We start from the raw sequence: 19,899 nt of genomic DNA, 5'->3' as shown, positions 1-19,899 counted from the left end.
ATCCAAAAAAAGGATGAACTGGCTTTAACATTTTCTACAACAAACAAAACATCACATTTGTAGGCTGACTGGATTATTTACTCATTCTTGGCATGACATTTCAGTAAGACTTTCTTATTGACAAAATAGTGGTACGGTGCAATGAATGAATGCTTTCAATGTCAAGTGCAAGTACAGATTAGTTGTATTTGCAAAACTAAAAGCAGCTTCCTTCCTTCTGGCAAGCGACAGTATATAAATCAATGGGAAAGGTAATGTCTTTCTGGGACACGGCAATCTATTTTTCTCGGGTGTTATTAAAGGTTATTCTGAATCCTTAGCCTTTTGAATCCTTATCCTTTATCTAAGAGTTAACTGTTTGAGGTCTTCTGTGTATGATGCTTCACAGGGAATGACTCTTTGGATTTGCTTTTTTTTTCTTTTTTTACAACATAAGTAATTTCCTGAAAGAGAAAACTATAGTTGTTTAAAGGATATCCTTGTTGTTCTGAAATACTATGTTCCTCGTTTGACTGGCATCACCTGGGACGGAGGGTTGGTAGGAAGCAGCAATATTAATAAAATAAATAATGGATCAGCACAATCCTACAGTTGTGGCCAAAAGTTTTAACAATGACACAAATATTAAATTTTCACAAAGTTTGCTGCCTCAGTTTTTATGATGACAATTTGCATATACTCCAGAATGTTATCAGAGTGATCAGATGAATTGCAATTAATTTCAAAGTCCCTCTTTTCCACGAAAATGAACTTAGTCCCAAAAAATCCATTTCCACTACATTTCAGCCCTGCCACAAAAAGATCTGCTGCCATTTCAGTGATCCTCCAGTTAACACAGATAGAGTGTTGACTAGGACAAGGCTGGAGATCACTCTGTCATGCTGATTGAGTTAGAACAGAGAGGTTTAATTATTATGAAGACAACAGCTTTGAACAGCAACTTGAAATTGCAATGCGTCAGTCTGTTGCATCCGCATTATCTGTGCCAAGAAACTTAGCATCACAGAATGATGACAAATGCTGAAATAGCGGTGTTTCAGAGTAACGGCAAGCGTGGGAGTTGTTTAGACACATGTTTCAGTATCTGATCAAGTAGATCGCGTTGCATTCAAAAAACATTTTTTTTAAAATGTTAGTCTATCATATATCCTCCCTATGGCATTGGCCACGTGATTGACATATAGGGCGGCCAGTCTGAGATCTCTTTCCTTCTATCACACTGGTCATCCCACATGAACCCATACAATCAGATTATGATTCAGACTATGAATCCCATGAATGTAATTACACCTATCTACATGCTGTCAAATAAACGAACCACATGCCGTAGCTTCGCCTCTGACACTGACATGCAGTGAGTGTGTACGCCTGATGAGCCCAGAATTAGGGTGAAACATGTGTCGCGTACTCTGCATTATTTGACAGTAAAACTTTGCAACATTCTATGATCTGTTTCTCGCAACTGAAGAGGGCACCGTGGCAGATGTTTGCCTACACAAGCGTTACCTGGTAGATACCCACCCATACAATCAGATTGTGATTCAGACTAGTAATGCCATGAATGTAATTACCCCGATCTACATGCTGTCAAATAAACGAACCACACGCCGTGGCACAACGTAAAGGGCGAAACACGTGTCGTGTACTCTTTGCATTATTTGACAGTAAAACTATGCAATACTGTATATATATATAGGTTAGTCTTTTATTGGTGTCAACATATTGCAGTAGTTTCATTAAAAATAAGTGTTAGTCATTCTAAAACCGTTCACATGTGAGCTGCCCGTGCACTGTGTCAACCCGGGGGCCCGGGATTCCCGAGAATGACATGCGGGATTCCCGAATTCCTGGGAATGGATTCCCTACCAGTAGTATCTTGTGAGAAGTGCTTCAAGAGAACAGGTTACCTGGGTCACTGCTGCCTGCCATTTGGTCCTTGTATTTTCAAAATGAGGGTTGTGTTCGCATACTATTAAGTTAGTTCAGTCTCGGCACTGGACTCTGCCTGGGATGTATTTTTTCAATACTTTTAAGCAGGATTTTCAAGGACAGGGTATTAAGGTGTAATCAAGGATTGGAAAGTACTCTTTTGAGACCCTAATAACTGCACATGATGCTGACTCTGTCAGAATGATTTCCAGTGTAAAGCAGATGGGATAAGAATCAGCACCTCCAAATCAGAGGTCAAGATTCTCTCCCAGGAAAGAGTGGATTCTTCTCCTCTGATAAGTAGTAGAGAAACGATTTTAAAATAATTAAAAACTCTTTCCAGAGTTCTGAGCTCTTTAATATAGTATGTTACAGTCTCACAAGAACCAAAACACTACGTTGCTGCATTTTCAACAGCAACACTTGCAACTAAATGCTTCCTACAGCTTGCAGAACTGCTTTATTTCAGACACACAAGTAGATTTGTTAGTATAAACTGCTTGTGAGAGGTCTTGCCACAGTACCTTTATTAGGATTCACTCAGTATTTTGACTAAGCCACTTCAAATCTTTTAATTTTAATTCACCTGATCCATTCATTCGTAGATCTGCTTTTGTGTTTTGTGTCATTTTCTTGCTGCATTATCCAATTACAGTTGTGCTTGAAAGTTTGTGAACCCTTTAGAATTGTATATATTTCTGCATAAATATGACTTAAAACATCATCAGATTTTCACTCGAATCCTAAAAGTAGATAAAGAGAAACCAGTTAAACAAATGAGACAAAAATATTATACTTGGTCATTTATTTATTAAGGAAAATGATCGAATATTACATTACTTATGTGTGGCAAAAGTATGTGAACCTTTGATTTCAGTATCTGATGTGACCCCCCTTTGAAGCAATAACTGCAACTAAAAGTTTCTGGTAACTTTTGATCATTCCTGCACACCGGCATGGAGGAATTTTAGCCCATTCCTCCGTACAGAACAGCTTTAACTCTGGGATGTTGGAGGGTTTCCTCACATTAACTGCTCGCTTCAGGTCCTTCCACAACATTTCAATTGGATTAAGGTCAGGACTTTGACTTGGCCATTCCAAAACATTAACTTTATTCTTCTTTAACCATTCTTTGGTAGAACGACTTGTGTGCTTAGGGTCGTTGTCTTGCTGCATGACCCACCTTCTCTTGAAATTCAGTTCATGGACAGATGTCCTGACATTTTCCTTTAGAATTCTCGGATATAATTCAGAATTCATTGTTCCATCAATGAAAGCTAGCCGTCCTGGCCCAGAGGCAGCAAAACAGGCACAAAACATGATACTACCACCACGTTTCACAGATGGGATAAGGTTCTTATGCTGGAATGCAGGGTTTTCCTTTCTGCAAACATAACACTTTTCATTTAAACCAAAATGTTCTATTTTGGTTTCATCCATCCACAAAACATTCTTCCAATAGCCTTCTAGTTTGTCCACGTGATCTTTAGCAAACTATAGACAAGCAGCAATGTTTTTTTGGAGAGCAGTGGCTTTCTCCTTGCAACCCTGCCATGCACACTATTGTTGTTCAGTGTTCTCCTGATGGTGGACTCATGAACATTAGCTAATGTGAGAGAGGCCTTCAGTTGCTTAGAGGTTACACTGGGGTCCTTTGTGACCTCGCCGATTATTACACGCCTTGCTCCTGGAGTGATCTTTGTTGGACGACCACTCCTGGGGAGGGTAACAATGGTCTTGAATTTCCTCCATTTGTACACAACCTGTCTGACTGTGGATTGGTGGAGTCCAAACTCTTTAGAGATGGTTTTGTAACCTTTTCCAGCCTGATGAGCATCAACAACTCTTCTTCCGAGGTCCTCAGAAATCTCCTTTGTTTGTGCCATGACACACTTCCACAAACATGTTGTGAAGAGCAGACTTTTGATAGATCCCTGTTCTTTAAACAACACAGGGTGCCCACTCACACCTGATTGTCATCCCATTGATTGAAAACACCTGACTTTAATTTCACCTTCAAACTAACTGCTAAACCTAGAGGTTCACATACTTTTCCATTCACAAATATGTAATATTCGATCATTTTCCTCAATAAATAAATGACCAAGTATAATATTTTTGTTTCAATTGTTTAACTGGTTTCTCTTTATCTACTTTTATGACTTGAGTGAAAAATCTGATGATGTTTTAGGTCATATTTATGCAGAAATATAGAAAACTAGCCAACCTGCGGCGTACCATACGCCACATAATCAGGCCGGTTTTTTAATGATTTTTAAGCACAGGGAGAAAATTAACATTTGAAAAATCGGTAATGTAATAAATCAGCAAGAAAAGCAACATTATAACAATGCATGGAACGAACCAACACAGTAAAACAGTTTGCTATGGTGCACGCGGTCGTGCGTTGTAATAGTTGTAACCGAAAACTCGTTTTTTAAAGACAGCTTACTTCATTGTGTTTTAACCTCAGTTGTAAAGGATTGTTTTGAGGATCCCATGGGATACCCCTCGCAAACCGTTTAACACACTGCATATGGCGATTCACCTCTGCGAAAAACATGCCTCTATGAACAGTCAACGTGGTTCAGAGGTGCCAGTAGTTGGTGGGCGTGGCTCCTTCTGTGTGCGCCATAGGTGTCTTACTTGTCGGCGGCTCAGTGAGTCCACGCCCCATCCGGCGTGCTTTCCATGGTTGTCTTGCCTTAGTGAATATTATATATATATACACACACACAGACTTTCAAGCACAACTGTACACTTTAGCTTCAGGCTCACAGACAGATTACCAAACATTATCCTTTAAGCATATTCTGATAAACTGCAAAATTTGTAGTTCCTTCAATAATTTAATAATAGCAATTATTCCAAATCCTGAGGTAGCAAAGCATCCCCACACCATCACTCAATTGTTTTATTGAAGGTACAATATTCTTACTATCGAACACTGCATTAGTCTTATGTCATACAGTACATAGTGGGAACTACAGTCATATGAAAAAGTTTGGGAACCTCTCTCAGCCTGCATAATAATTTACTTTCAATAAAAAAAGATAACAGAGGTATGTCTTTCATTTCCTAGGAACATCTGAGTACTGGGGTGTTTTCCAAAAAAGATTTTTAGTGAAGCAGTACTTAGTTGTATGAAATTAAATCAAATGAGAAAAACTGGTTGTGCAAAAATTTGGGCCCCCTTGTAATTTTGCTGATTTGAATGCATGTAACTGCTCAATACTGATTACTTGCAACACCAAATTGGTTGGATTAGCTCGTTAAACCTTAAACCTCATAGACAGGTGTGTCCTATTATGAGAAAAGGTATTTAAGGTGGTCAATTGCAAGTTGTGCTTCCATTTGACTCTCCTCTGACGAGTGACAGCACGGGATCCTCAAAGCAACTCTCAAAAGATCTAAAAAACAAATATTGTTCAGTATCATGGTTTAGGGGAAGGCTACAAAAAGCTATATCAGATGTTTAAACTGTCACTTTCAACTGTAAGGAATGTAATCAGGAAATGGAAGGCAACAGGCACAGTTGCTGTTAAACCCAGGTCTGGCATGCTAAGAAAAATACAGGAGTGACATATGCGCAGGATTGTGAGAATGGTTACAGACAACCCACAGATCACCTCCAAAGACCTGCAAGAACATCTTGCTGCAGATGGTGTATCTGTACATCATTCTACAATTCAGCCCAATTTGCACAAATAACATCCGTATGGCAGGGTGATGAGAAAGAAATCCTTTCTACATTCACGCCACAAAAAGAGTTGCTTGTTGTATGCAAATGCTCATTTAGACAAGCCAGATTCATTTTGGAACAAAGTGCTTTGGACTGATGAGACAAAAATTGAGTTATTTCGTCTTAACAAAAATCGCTTTGCATGGCAGAAGAACACCACATTCCTAGAAAAACACCTGCTACCTACTGTCAAATTTGGTGGAGGTTCCATCATGCTGTGGAGATTGTTCAGGGACTGAGGGCCTTGTTAAAGTCAAGGGTCGGATGAATTCAATCCAATATCAACAAATTCTTCAGAATAATGTTCAAAGTATCAGTCACAAAGTTGAAGTTGCGCAGAGGTTGGATATTCCAACAAGACAATGACCCAAAACACAGTTTCGAAATCTACAAAGGCATTCATGCAGAGGGAGAAGTACAATGTTCTGGAATGGCCGTCACAGTCCCCCGACTTGAATATCATAGAAATTCTATGGGGTGATTTGAAGAAAGCTGTCCATGCTCAGCAGCCATCAAATTTAACTGGAGAGATTTTGTATGGAGGAATGGTCAAAAATACCTCCCTCCAGAATCCAGACGCTCATCAAAGGCTATAGGAGGCTTCTAGAGGCTGTTATATTTGCAAAAGGAGGCTCAACTAAGTATTGATGTAATATCTCTGTTGAGGTGCCCAAATTTATGCACCTGTCTAATTTTGTTATTGCATATGGCATATTTTCTGTTAATCCAATAAACTTAATGTCACTGCTGAAATACTACTGTTTCCATAAGGCATGTCATATATTAAAAGGAAGTTGCTCCTTTGAAAGCTCAGCCAATGATAAACAAAAATCCAAAGAATTAAGAGGGGATCCCAAACTTTTTTTATAGGATTTTAAATAGTTCATAGTATTCTTTTGGACTCGTTTGGTCCACAGAACATGAAACCAAAACTTGAAAATTATTCAGGTGTTTCTTTGCAAGACAAGCATAGATTTTACTTTTGGATAACAGAGGTTTCTGTCTTGCTTCTCTCTCATGAATCCTTTTTTACTCAGTCTCTCTTCTTATGAGCCATGAGCACTGCCTTAGCTGTTTTCCAGACATTAAAAACTGCATGTGTTTGAGAGGATGGAAAATCGTGCAGAGGTGGCACAGATAAAGGCTTCTTTATCTTAAAATGCTTCCTACATTGGTCCCATATTCTGAGTGAGTGAAGCACAATTGGGTTAGTATATTGCCGATAACTTGAATTTATTGGGGCACAAAGCAATGAATATAAAAGCTACTGCAGGATTTTATTTCTGTTGTGGACCAAGCCTGTGTATGTTCATCTATTTGTGTCCATGTTCAGGTTTTAACAGCTTGTATATTTGCTGCCCAGTAATAAAATTGCAAGTTAGGTAGAGCCATGTCGTCTTCCACTTTAGGTATTTGTAGGGTCGCGCTTTGGATACATGGATGTTTTGAATTACAAATAATTGAGGTTATGGTTGAATCTAATTTATTAATGCATTTAATACTTCTATAATTGTCACTCCTCAATTAACCAATAACTGAATTAACCCAATAAAAAAATACTGTATTCTCATTTTTGACATTCTAACCTCGAGCATATCTTCTTCTGCTCCCATCCAATTTTGAGTTTTCAGTATACAGTATCTGTATAACAAAAATGTCTAATATGGATAAAATAAAAAAAGGAAGCTCACCTCCACCATGTTAATGAAGTGCAAGAAGAATTCTTGAGCATCCTGTTGTCTGTTGGTTGAAAATTCAGGGTGACCCTTTCCAATTAAAGACTTAAACATTCTGGGGGAGATCCCCACCTGTTCCCCCTGAAGGTATGAATATAAAATATAAATTTAACTTGACAATCTCTCAATAGTATGCACATAAATATGTACTGTCTGTTCTCATTCAGTTTTTTTACCCTATTCTCAGAACCAGCATCACCATTGTCTCCATTTGAATTTGGATGGGAATACTCTCCAGAGAGAAGTCCATGACCTAGCTTTGCTCTAATAAAAAAGGAAAATGTGATTAGAAAAGACAGCATTCTAAAAATATGCATCAATGAATAACATAATAATAAGTATAGGAAATTAACTAGATGAATATTTTAACAATAGTTAAAGTGTTTTAATAATCCAATTGTCTAGTAAAAGAGAAAAGCTTTAGTTACACATAAGTTGGCATAATTGTAAGTGGTCAGTCATGGTTTGCAAGCTGGGAAAATAGCCATATGAACTCCACTTTAGCAGCCAGACAAAGTTACAAATGAAAGAAAGAAAGATCCAAATATTCAGACTATACTACTATTTTTAAAAATTAAAAGTACAGTACATTAAAAAATAAACTTGAACCAGTGGGATGTTTTAACATCTATCTGCTGAGAATAAGATGCATTCATCAGAAACTGTTATCAACCTGCAATAGTCCCACATGACAAGTTGAAGATTATGTGTTGTGGAGCTAACTGCAATTGCTTATTTTCTTGTTTTTGTTCTATGAAATCCTGTAGCAGGAATTACTGTAAACCAACTGAACACTCACCTTGAGTTAACTGTGTGGAGCAATTTCTAATGCTAGAAAGGTCATTCTAAACTGTGTTCCATCACTTACAGGGATGATAATGCTTAAATACTTGATAACATTCAACTAATCTACAAATTCTTATATGAGTTATACATTGATTTAAAAAACATTTAAGTAAAACATCAACTGCCTACTTGCTTTGCTTCAAGCAAATACAAATATACTCAGCAAAAAAAGAAACGTTCCTTTTTCCAGGACTGTGCATTTCAACAATAAGGTTTTAAAAATCGAAATAACTTTACAGATCTTCATTGTAAAGGGTTTAAACAATGTTTTCCATGCATGTTCAATTAACCATAATCAATTAATTAACATGCACCTGTGGAATGGTCGTTAAGACCTTAACAGCTTACAGAAAGTAGGCATTTAAGGTCACAGTTCTAAAAACGCAGGACACTAAAGAGACTTGTCTACCGACTGTGAAAAACACCCAAAGAAAGATGCCCAGGGTCCCTGCTCATCTGCGTGAACGTGCATTAGGCATGCTGCAGGGAGGCATGAAGACTGCTGATGTGACTAGGGCAATAAATTGCCATGTCCGCACTGTGAGACGCCTAAGACAGCGCTACAGGGAGACAGGAAGGACAGCTGATCATCCTCGCAGTGGAAGAGCCCGGATCTCAATCCCATTGAGCACGTCTGGGACCTGTTGGATCAAAGGGTGAGGGCTAAGGCCATTCCCCCCAGAAATGTCCAGAAACTTGCAGGTGCCTTGGTGGAAGAGTGGGGTAACATCTCACAGCAAGAACTGACAAATCTGGTCCAGTCCATGAGGAGGAGATGCACTGCAGTACTTCAAGCAGCTGGTGGCCACACCAGATACTGACTGGTACTTTTGATTTTGAGCCTCCCTTCATTCAGGGACACATTGTGAAACATTTTTAGTTTATGTCTTATGGTGTTGACTCTTTTAGTGTTCATACAAATATTTACACATTAAGTTTACTGAAAGTAAAAACAGTTGAAAATCAGAGGACGTTTCTTTTTTTGAGGAGTATATATAACATCCACAAACAAGTCAAAAGCCATTTGGGTCTATTGGGCAAAATAAGATCTGATTAACTTTAACACTGATCTGTTCTCACACTTGTGTTCTGAAGTCCTGAGTTGGATCTGTTGGTGCATCCTGAAACAACTTCTCCAAATTTGCAACATACCTGGATGGGGAAAAACAGAATATTTGTGCATATTTTTACCACTGAATAGCTGAAGTTTATATATGCAGCCAATTTTTAGCATGCACAGATGTAAATTACTCTTTTATTATATCCTTCATAAAAAAGTCTGCTGTTGAAGGAATTATAGAACTTCTCAAAATACCACTCATACAAGTAAATATTATTTAAACATCAATTATACGACTGTCTCCTCAGACAGGCAACTGCTAAACTCTTATACTCTACTTGTTAGTGTGGTCACTGAATTCCAGTCCTCAAGAATATATGTCTACAAACTGTTACAAGAAGAACACTGATAAAAACAAAACAAAACAAAAAATAAAAAAACTCGAGATTCCTTGAACAAAAATGAAAATGACTGTCTTGCTCTCAACACTTCAAGTAGCAGCAAGAAGCAGTGAAGAGTCATGGGTTGTTTGAGAATAAAGGTTGATATATACTTCTGCATCAAGCCTATGCCATCAAAAAGCAGTTTATAATTCTGCATCACAATGCACTACAGACACATGCCCAAAAGCTAGTTGGTTGTGTTTGTATCATGCAAGAAAAGTGAAAGATCCATTAAAATGCAGGCAGTTTTTGCCCTCCAGCATCACTGCAATCTTTTGCTACACATTTTCCACCAAAGGTGAACATATTTGTCCCTCACATTTCCCACTTTTTTCTTACATTCGCTGACTTCCTAATTGAAGATAGCCAATAATTTTGCACACAAAATTGTAGTGTTGTGATGAGAGATTTCATATAAATGGGTCCATAACTTCTTTAAAAAAAAAGTCTTTGAACATTCTGCACCATATTAATTCCGAATAGCAAAAAATGAATGAAATTTCCCCATACCCGTGTAGGAAGCCTACAATTAGAGATGGGTATCAGCACTGATGTCCTGATTCAATTGGATTTCAATTCACATTGCCCCAATTTAATATTTATTTGATCTTGACTGAATTAGCATGTAGTTATATATTTGAAGTGGTGACTTTTTTAGAAATTACTTAACCATGCTGCAATAAGAACAAATTTCAGTGGAACTTTTATTTGAAGGGTGTCTACATAGTGACTTCATAATATATCAATAAGCATGGAATGACATTTAGAAAGAAATACTTGATTAGTAATGAACAGCTAACATCAGTATTTACAAGATGTGGAGCAAAATATCATTGCTCTTTAAAAAAATTTAAAAATTTCAAAAAAACTTTATAAAAACAATTATATCAACTGGGAATTCAAATATTGCTTCTTAAATAATACAGGTTATTCAGTAACCAATTTGTGTGTTATGAATCTGAATGAATGGTGCATGAAAGAAAAAGAAACGGACATCATGACTGATAACACTGTTATTATGGAGCTACTTCAAGTCGGCTGCTTGGTGCACACACTCACTTTTGTACCACAGGCTGCCCTGACAATCACAACAATTGCCCGCTTGTTTTGCCACGTTAGCCATATTTTAAGGTCTCTTTACAAATAAAAACTGCTAGAGATTCTATTATGTTTTGGGCATAAGATGAACTAAATGGAAGTTTGGAGCTAAATGCTGTTTCCAGTACAGATTGTTTTGGCCCTTCCCATTTTGATGTCGACTGAGACAACGCATCTGAGTGATGTCAGGATAAGTGATTTCTCAAATTTACTGTATTACAACAATAATTAACTTTTGAACTCCCCAGCTTACATACAACTTTGCTTTTATTCAGTTGTTCTTTAGCAAGGCACCACCTGAATCAGTAGTAAGTCCATACATCTGATTTGTGTCTAAGACACTGATTTCAGTTAAGGAGGACTAACCATTTTATGCAAAGGAGTAAAGTGCTTTTTTCGGCAGAAAGCTTTAACAGGCACATCAGCACCATCTACTGGATTGGACACCAATAATAACGATAAGCAAAACTCTACGTATAGTGATTGAGCAGGATAGAGATTCACGAGATCGATCTTGAGACTTTAAATGATTTGATATTGATTCTTACATGAAAAATAACTATTAATTGGAAAATAGATATTATTACCCAGGCCAATCTACAATGATGTATATTCTTTACACATTAAGAAAGTGACTGCTGATGACTGTCAGACATTCTAGATCAGTATGAAGCCTCAATATGGCATGTAGCTCTAAACCATAAAATACAAGTTTCTGGCTTTTAATCCAACAGTAATCACTCCTCTCCTATAGATACAAGGCTGTAGATTGACACAGTTTATTCAGTCACTTCTAATACTGCTGTACTACTGTGCTGACAACTAAAATTAGATGGTGGCCACTCACAACTGTTATTATTTTAGTTTGTTCAGGCCCTAACAAAAGAAAGACCTAAACAAGCATAAGATTTGTATCCCAGGTGTTCCCCGTGTCGAGTCTGCATGTTCTCTCCATATCTGTGTTGGTTTTCTCTGGGTGGTACAGCTTTCTACCACAGTCCAAAGACATTAGATGAACTGGCATTGCCAAACTGTCTAAGTGTATGGGTGTCTGTCCAGATCCATCCCCAATGCTTGAGATGGATGGGCGGACAGACAGACAGTTGCCGAATTTTGTTTGTTCTTGCAAACAGAATATTGTTCTTGCAAACAGAATATGGTTTGACTATACAATTAATTAATCTCCTAAAGGATGAGGCCACATTTTTCCAAATGATAAGCTTCATGCTCAATAAAAAACATAAAAACATTCATTTATAATTACGTAAATGATTTGTGTCTACTGTATATAATACAGTAATCCCTCGCTATATCGCGCTTTGACTTTCGCGGTTTCGCTCTATCGCGGATTTTATATGAAAGCATAACTAAATATATAACGCTGGATTTTTCGCTGCTTCGGGTTCTGGACAATATGTCTTTTTACTTCCTGTACATGCTTCCTCAGTTGGTTTGCCCAGTTGATTTCATACAAGGGACGCTATTGGCGGATGACTGAGAAGCTAACCAATCAGAGCACGCAGTTAAGTTCCTGCTTGCTGAATGCAGTGTTAACCAGGAAGTCTCGTCTTGCTCATTCAGCATCAACGTGTTTCGCTGTGTTGTGTTTATCTTTGTGCATAATCAAGCCCTTCATTATGGCTCCAAAACGATCTGCTACTGCTTCAGGGGCCGTGCCCAAGCGCAAACGGAAGATGTTAACGATTGCCGAAAAGGTAAACGTTTTGGATTTGTTGAAGGCTACGATTCTTTTTATTTAAAAAGTAGGAAAGGAATATAAGATCTACGGCCGCAGTGTCCTTTTAACCAGGGTGCAAAACAAGTTGTAAATGGATGTAATAAGGCAGTAGTCTGGATGGAATCTGCTTTAGGGGGGATTTGGATTGAAGACTGCCAAAAGAAGAACAACGGCAGTGCTACACAATCGCCTGAAGTGGCTCCTTTAAGGGCTGTAATGCTCTCCTTTGTTGTGCAGTAAAATAAAACTCATGGTTATCGGACAAGTCATCGTGTCATTGTTGGTGAGTAACCATAATTAATTTTCTACTTACAGTACTTAGTACATGTACGTACGTATAGTGTCACTGTACACACACATTTACTGTATACTGTACTATTTTTGTTGCATTGTACGTATTTATTGCTGGTGGCATGTCTATCATAATGGCTGTAACATGTGATATCGGAGACACTCAATATCTTTAAAATAATATTTAGGTTTTACTGTATATAAACAGTGTGATTATATACATAATTTCAATGAATCTTACCTAATATCTAAGAGAATACAAAGGGATTATGCTGTATAACTCTGCGGGGAATATTTATAAACAGTGTGGGAGAGTTTATAAGGTCTTAAAATATATAAAAATAACCATAGAAACATATGGTTTCTACTTCGCGGATTTTCACCTATCGCGGGGGGGTCTGGAACGCAACCCCCGCGATCGAGGAGGGATTACTGTATATGGCACCTTTTATTGGCTAACTAAAAAGATTACAATACGCAAGCTTTTGAGGCAACTTGCCTGAAGAAGGGGCCCGAGTTGCCTCGAAAGCTGGCATATTGTAATCTTTTTAGTTAGCCAATAAAAGGTGTCATTTTGCTTGACGTTTCACTACATTCATAACGGCTAACGCGGTACAATACCCTAGTACTACAAGTTAACCTCAAGAAAAATACTCCTTATGCAGCATTAGTGCCCCATCCTCTAGAAAGTATACCACAAAAACATTCTCTAAATAGTATCAACTGAAAAAAGAGCTTTCATCAGTCATACCCTAATAACACATACCATGAAAGCTCCAATGCAACTTACTTGTTCTGGAAATCTGTAATGCTAAAGATGACCTGCATTACAGAATTTAGATAGCAACTGTTGCCAAGGTTTTGCATGCCAGTATATCCTGGGCCATATAGCGGCTTGAGGGCAACACCGGACTCCTGGATAACTTCCCATTCTCCAATTCGTTGATTCATGTCAATCTCTAGTTCGGTCATTGTTTTATCAGTCTGAAATACAAACAACTCATTACTTAACTGAAGCAGTTAATAATATACTGTAATACAATGCTCACTAAGTATAGCTAGATGCATAATAATCTAAATAAAAACTTAATTCTAAATGAATAAAAATATACAGCGTAATTCAACAACTAGCATAACTACAGTAGACCAAACCAAAAGTCAGCTTTTACACAGTGTGTGGGGGTGTACCTGGCTAAAAATTGACAATATAAAAAGGGAAAAACTAACTTGGCACTGGGTGAAGTTCCAAAAAATACAGAAACACACAGCTGCACTGGTAGCAAGGAAGACCCTTTCTATACCCGTGTAGGAAGCCAGAGCTACAATAGGGAAATAACCCTATATTTGTATTGCTTTCCCTATAATGGCAATGAGCAGAGGGTGCCAGCATGACACTAAAAAAGAAGCAGCCTTTGTGAAAGCATGAAGGTCTTCCTCAAGATGAAAGGGGGCAGCAGACTCAGCAATGGACAAGGAAGGTTGATGTTATAACCAAAAATTTAAGCCAAAAAGAAAACTGAAGAACACTTTTAGGCCACATGATTCTAGACCACAGCAGAGCAAACTTTATCCTGGATGCCACCCTGGATGCAAGTGTTTGTTCCAATAATTGTTTAGATTTACATCAAATATATTTTTCAGCTGGGCTGCTTGTTTAATGAGCTTTCTGTCCAATGTCTGAGAAATTATTAATACCTTCCTTTTCTTTGAAATTCAGAAAAAAAGTGCTCCGTGACTTTTAGCTCATAGGACCACTTAAATTTCAACCTCTTTGCTTAATTCTAAAATACTTGGAATTAAAACAATTTTGTTTCATTTTATTAACCATGTAGCAGCACCTAAAATGGACTGCAATTCTGCCAGTAGTGCTGATAGTACTGCACCAGTGTGTAGCTTCCACTGTTACTGTGGGACTGGTGCAAAAAAGAAGATGAAGTGCTGGATTTAAAAGGGATCTGTAAGAAGCAGGCAAAGATCAGATTGTCTTTTGTGTTTTCACCGCTTCAACAAATCATTGGAAATAGAATTACCCAAACCCTGAGGATTATAGTTTTCACAGGATTTGTGTTCTTTTCCTTTGCCTGCTTATTTGTGCAGTTTCATCCGAGTTGGAAAATGTCTTCAACCTCAGAGCATGTTATAAACTGTTCACATGGGATTTCACTCATTATCTTCACCTGCATCTGACAGACAGGTCTTTGTTTTGGACAGTGTTGTGAGTATATTTTATCTAGTGACTAGGGTTTGTCTGTTTTCACCTTTGTCTGGGTTTAGTTATTATCGCCATTGGGGTTATATGGGTGGGTGCCTGCATTATTTGTCTTAATTGTTTTGGCATTTAATATATTAATTTCTATTGCTTTATTTAACTCTAGGTTTATGTGTCTTTGTGCGTGATCAGAGTCAAAGCTGAGTGCATTCCTGGGGTCCCTAAATAAAATTAACAAATCACCGTTTAAAACAGTGTGAATCAGAGAGCCTTGAGGCCACTACACCCAAATATCAATTAAAAACAATTCCTGTAAACGGAAGGGAAGACAACAGCTTCTTAGTTAAACTCATGCCATTTTCACCTGTATGTGCAATGACTCTACATGTATTCATCATTCAATATCAACCTCAAAATTTTGTCTCCAAAGCATTTGGTAACTGAAATCACAACTGACACAACTGTCTGTGTATGGGCGAATGGTAGATCAACTTGTGCGTGTACAGTACACTATGGAGATATACAGTACTGCCACATCACATACCACAGCACACCATCAGTAGTGTCATTGGTGATCTCTGTCCTCTAATATGAGTTTACGAGGGTCATGACACTTTCACTGTCATGCCCTCTGGAGGACTACCAAGCTATTATTACCATTACTATCAAATAACAGAAAGTTTTGGTCCAATTTTAAACCACATAACTTTTTCTGGGAAAACTCATCTTTCCCCTATATGAATTAAAGTTCATTAGGAAAAAATGTAGCTGCTATATATGTTTAGAGTTACTTTAAAATTAACAATATTTTGCTGTAGTATTAATGAATTATTCACGTCTTGCTGAATGTAAATGCAGGATAAAAATATTTTCATTCTGTTTATGGAACTTGCATATCCATTGTAAAACACAAGAGACCGCAATACCATATATTTAATAAAACTGAAAAGCAGATCTCCTCTCATCTATGGCCATTTTTCAAGTCAAGCAAGTATTAGGGTTAAGTAATCCTTTATCACTTATAATAAAGTGAAAGGGAACATTCGGTCATCTTCATGCACCTCTAAAGTTATTCCCTGCTTCCGAGTTAAAAAACATGCCAAAACGAAAAAGTAAAAAATCATGGTCTCCAGTTTAAAAAAAAAAAAAGGTTAAACATGGTACAACTAAAAGTATAGAGGAGGTTGATTATTTTAAATAAAACATCACAGCAAAAACATAACGCACAACAATATAAAAGGGGTACAAGACCTTCTGCATTGACATCATATCTATTCCAAAGTGAGCAAGATGTTCAGGAAGGTGAGGGTCCAATACCATATCATCCTCATCATAAGAATAAACATCTGTGGACAGATTACAAACATCAACATATTATCTTATAATTTTCTTTTCAATTAAGGAAATCTTATAACATACAAACTAACAGCTGAAAGACAGATTCATGAACAGTAATCCTACCTTTCACTTTAAAGTTCTACAAACCACTATAGACTGGCAAGGTGATATGAAACAGTTTGGGAACCCCTCTTAATTCTTTGGGTTTTTGTTTTATTTGTTTGAGCTTTCAAAGTCGCAACTTCCTTTTAATATATGACATGCCTTATGGAAACAGTAGTATTTCAGCAGTGACATTAAGTTTATTGGATTAACAGAAAATATGTAATATGCATCATAACACAATTAGACAGGTGCATAGACTTGGGCATCTCAACAGAGATATTACATCAATACGTTGTTATTGGGTTGATTTAACCCGACCCTCAACTTTAACAAGGGCCCCAGTCCTTGAACTAGCCACACAGCATGATGGAACCTCCACCAAATTTGACAGTAGGTAGCAGGCGTTTTTCTTGGAATGCGGTGTTCTTCTGCCATGTAAAGCACTTTTTGTCATAACCAAATAACTCAATTTTTGCCTCATCAGTCCAAAGCACTTTGTTCCAAAATGAATTTGGCTCGTCTAAATGAGCGTTTGCATACAAAAAGCAACTCTGTTTGTGGCGTCAGTGCAGAAAGGGCTTCTTTCTCATCACCCTGCCATAAGATGTTCTTTGTGCAAATTGAATTGAATTGTAAAATGATGTACAGATACACCATCTGCAGCAAGATGTTCTTGCAGGTCTTTGGAGGTGATCTGTGGGTTGTCTGTCACGATCCTGCATTTTTCTTGGCATGCCAGACCTGGGTTTAACAGCAACTGTGCCTGTGGCCTTCCATCTCCTGATTACATTCCTTACAGTTGAAACTGACAGTTTAAACCTCTGAGATAGCTTTTTGTAGCCTTTCCCTAAACCATGATACTGAACAATCTTTGTTTTCAGATCTTTTGAGAGTTGCTTTGAGGATCCCATGCTGTCACCTCTTCAGAGGAGAGTCAACCGGAAGCACAACTTGCAATTGGCCACCTTAAATACCTTTTCTCATGATTGGACACACCTGTCTATGAAGTTCAAGGCTTAACGAGCTAATTCAACCAATTTGGTATTGCAAGAAATCTGTATTGAGCAGTTACATGCATTCAAATCAGCACAATTACAAGGGGACCCAAATTTTTGCACAGCCAGTTTTTCTCATTTGATTTAATTTCATACAACTAAATACTGCTTCACTAAAAATCTTTGTTTGGAAAACACCCCAGTACTCAGATGTTCCTAGGGAATGAAAGACATACCACTGTTATTTTTTTGGTGAAAGTAGAGTAAAATTATTATGCAGGGTGAGAGGGGTTCCCAAATTTTTTCATATGACTGTACAAGTAAAATGAATACTGCAGTTAAATAAATTTTGACTTTCACATAAGGCACATACCTGCACCGTCAGGTGTAATAGTGCCCAGTTTGACAGCTAGAGGAAAGCCAGTTTCATTATAGTGAAGTACAGCATGGTTGTTTCCGCCACTGCCATCAAAATATCGCCGTCCACACAAGATTGCACCATCAGTCAAGTTCAGCCACAAATTTTCACGCATTTCACAAGCTTGGCACTTCCAGCCACTGCAAACAAACAACACAGTAGAAAAGTATTGAATTAAATCCAGGCTGGATTTGTATCATATTGGATAAAACTGCTGCCTCACAGGTTAAGTCCCAGGGTACAAAATCTGTGCCAAGACATTGTTTGTGTGGAGTCTGCATGTTTATCCTGTGTCTGACTGGCCTATCCTCTAGGAACGTTGGTTTTCTTCCTCCTCCAAAAGAAATGAAGGCTAGGCCGACTGTCAATTCCAAAGTGACCCAGTAAGTGTATGTGTGTGTGAGGGCACAGTGATGGGTTGGTGCCCTATTAAGCACGTTTCAGGTCTTGAACCTAGTGATGTCATAATGGGCTCCAGCCTCCCACAAACCAAAACTCAATTAAGCATGACTGAGAATTAACTGATGACATGACATTTTATGTATGAAACGTTGTCATTAAAACATTAAAATTTCTCTTTAATCAAAACTATTTTTGTAAAATAAAAGTACTGACATAAATTCTATATTGAAATAAAAATAGAAACATGGGAATTAACAGTTCTCAAGCACTGGTAAATAAACTAGGTTGAGGTAAATATAGTATATGCAGATTTGGCCTCTCTGACTGAATTTCACTAACAGAATATTACTATTCATTTTAGCTTTCCAGTTACACATTCTAGAAACCTCTTACATGAATGGAGTGTTTCTTGCCTTTTGCATCTTAAATGGCTTCTGTTTTGTCATACAGTCATTAAAGAAGAGAGATGCAAATAAAAATAATGACACTGGTAATAACCATTACATTTGTGTCATAACTAAAATAGGAAAAAATGTTGCAGATAAATGCATCTGTTAAAAATAGTGATGAAGCACTAAGTAATCATTATAACACACCAGTTTTACATTCAGTTTTACTGGAGAAACAAAAAAAATTCAAAGAGCAAGTTAGTCTATGGCATTACTTCTGGAATTAGATAGCACAGAAATATATGGTCACGAACAAGAAAAAACTGACCAGAGACTGTTTATAATGTGTTTTAGTTACCACACGGCATTTCTTATGTACATTAGCAGTAGAAACAGGAAATGTGTACGTGAGGAATACAAGATTTGTTTTTGTGTACTAGGTGTTTGAGTGGTGCTTGTCAGGTGCTTCTAAAATCTGTACTGTTCATTTGCATCTTACAAGCAACAGGGCATGAGTCATAAGTTCTTGTTTTAAGGTTGATATGCAAACAAATCCAAAAACAAATTTTTCTCCATATAAGAAGAATATTCCACATAAAAATTATATTTTTAATATGATTTTTATTCCCATGTAGTCTGTAGTGGTGGTTGACAAAAATTTTTAAATATCATCTTTACATTAAGGAAGTACATAACAGAGCTTGTAATAGAATGGGACCCAATATCAAGTAACACTGGACAATGGCAAACAATGTGAAAAATGTCACCAAAAAAAAAAACCCTTTACATATACATACGAGGATTGCAGATTTTTTGTTGAATTTTTTCATTATTTGCTCAAAACAAAAAAGAAAATTAGTGGTCTCAAACTTTCATGCCATTTCCTATTTTGTTAATTAAAAGCAGCATTATGAAAAAGCCTTAGTAATCATCATAGAGTAACAGATTAGTGACATTCTTTGTTGCTTATTTCAAACTATGCATTTTGAGCAGAAACTTTATACCGGTACAGTTTTGTTAATCTTGATACTCAAATACATACAATGGACTAAAATGACCACAGCACAGTAAATGCCTCAAGATACAATACTTACTGTACTAATTAATGTTTAGTTTGGCGAGTTGCCAAGGCTTAAAATGATGCAACAATATTGTTTAAG

At 37.3% G+C, this 19,899-nt stretch overlaps 1 protein-coding gene across 2 annotated transcripts in view; it reads right to left on the bottom strand.

The window, feature by feature from the left end:
- Positions 1-19,899, bottom strand: part of usp5 (ubiquitin specific peptidase 5 (isopeptidase T)) — a 67,125-nt gene that overhangs the window by 28,719 nt on the left and 18,507 nt on the right. For both annotated transcript variants that reach the window (XM_039763793.1, XM_039763794.1), the window contains exons 6-11: positions 17,904-18,088; positions 16,344-16,438; positions 13,674-13,867; positions 9,334-9,405; positions 7,584-7,671; positions 7,363-7,488 (exon numbers count right to left, since the gene is read on the bottom strand). In XM_039763793.1, the coding sequence (XP_039619727.1) occupies positions 7,363-7,488; positions 7,584-7,671; positions 9,334-9,405; positions 13,674-13,867; positions 16,344-16,438; positions 17,904-18,088 (760 nt within the window). The remainder of the gene's footprint in view (positions 1-7,362; positions 7,489-7,583; positions 7,672-9,333; positions 9,406-13,673; positions 13,868-16,343; positions 16,439-17,903; positions 18,089-19,899) is intronic.

This window comes from Polypterus senegalus, chromosome 9 (genome assembly GCF_016835505.1).
Source record: "Polypterus senegalus isolate Bchr_013 chromosome 9, ASM1683550v1, whole genome shotgun sequence".
NCBI lineage: Eukaryota > Metazoa > Chordata > Cladistia > Polypteriformes > Polypteridae > Polypterus > Polypterus senegalus.
This window is presented reverse-complemented; position numbering and strand designations above follow the sequence as displayed.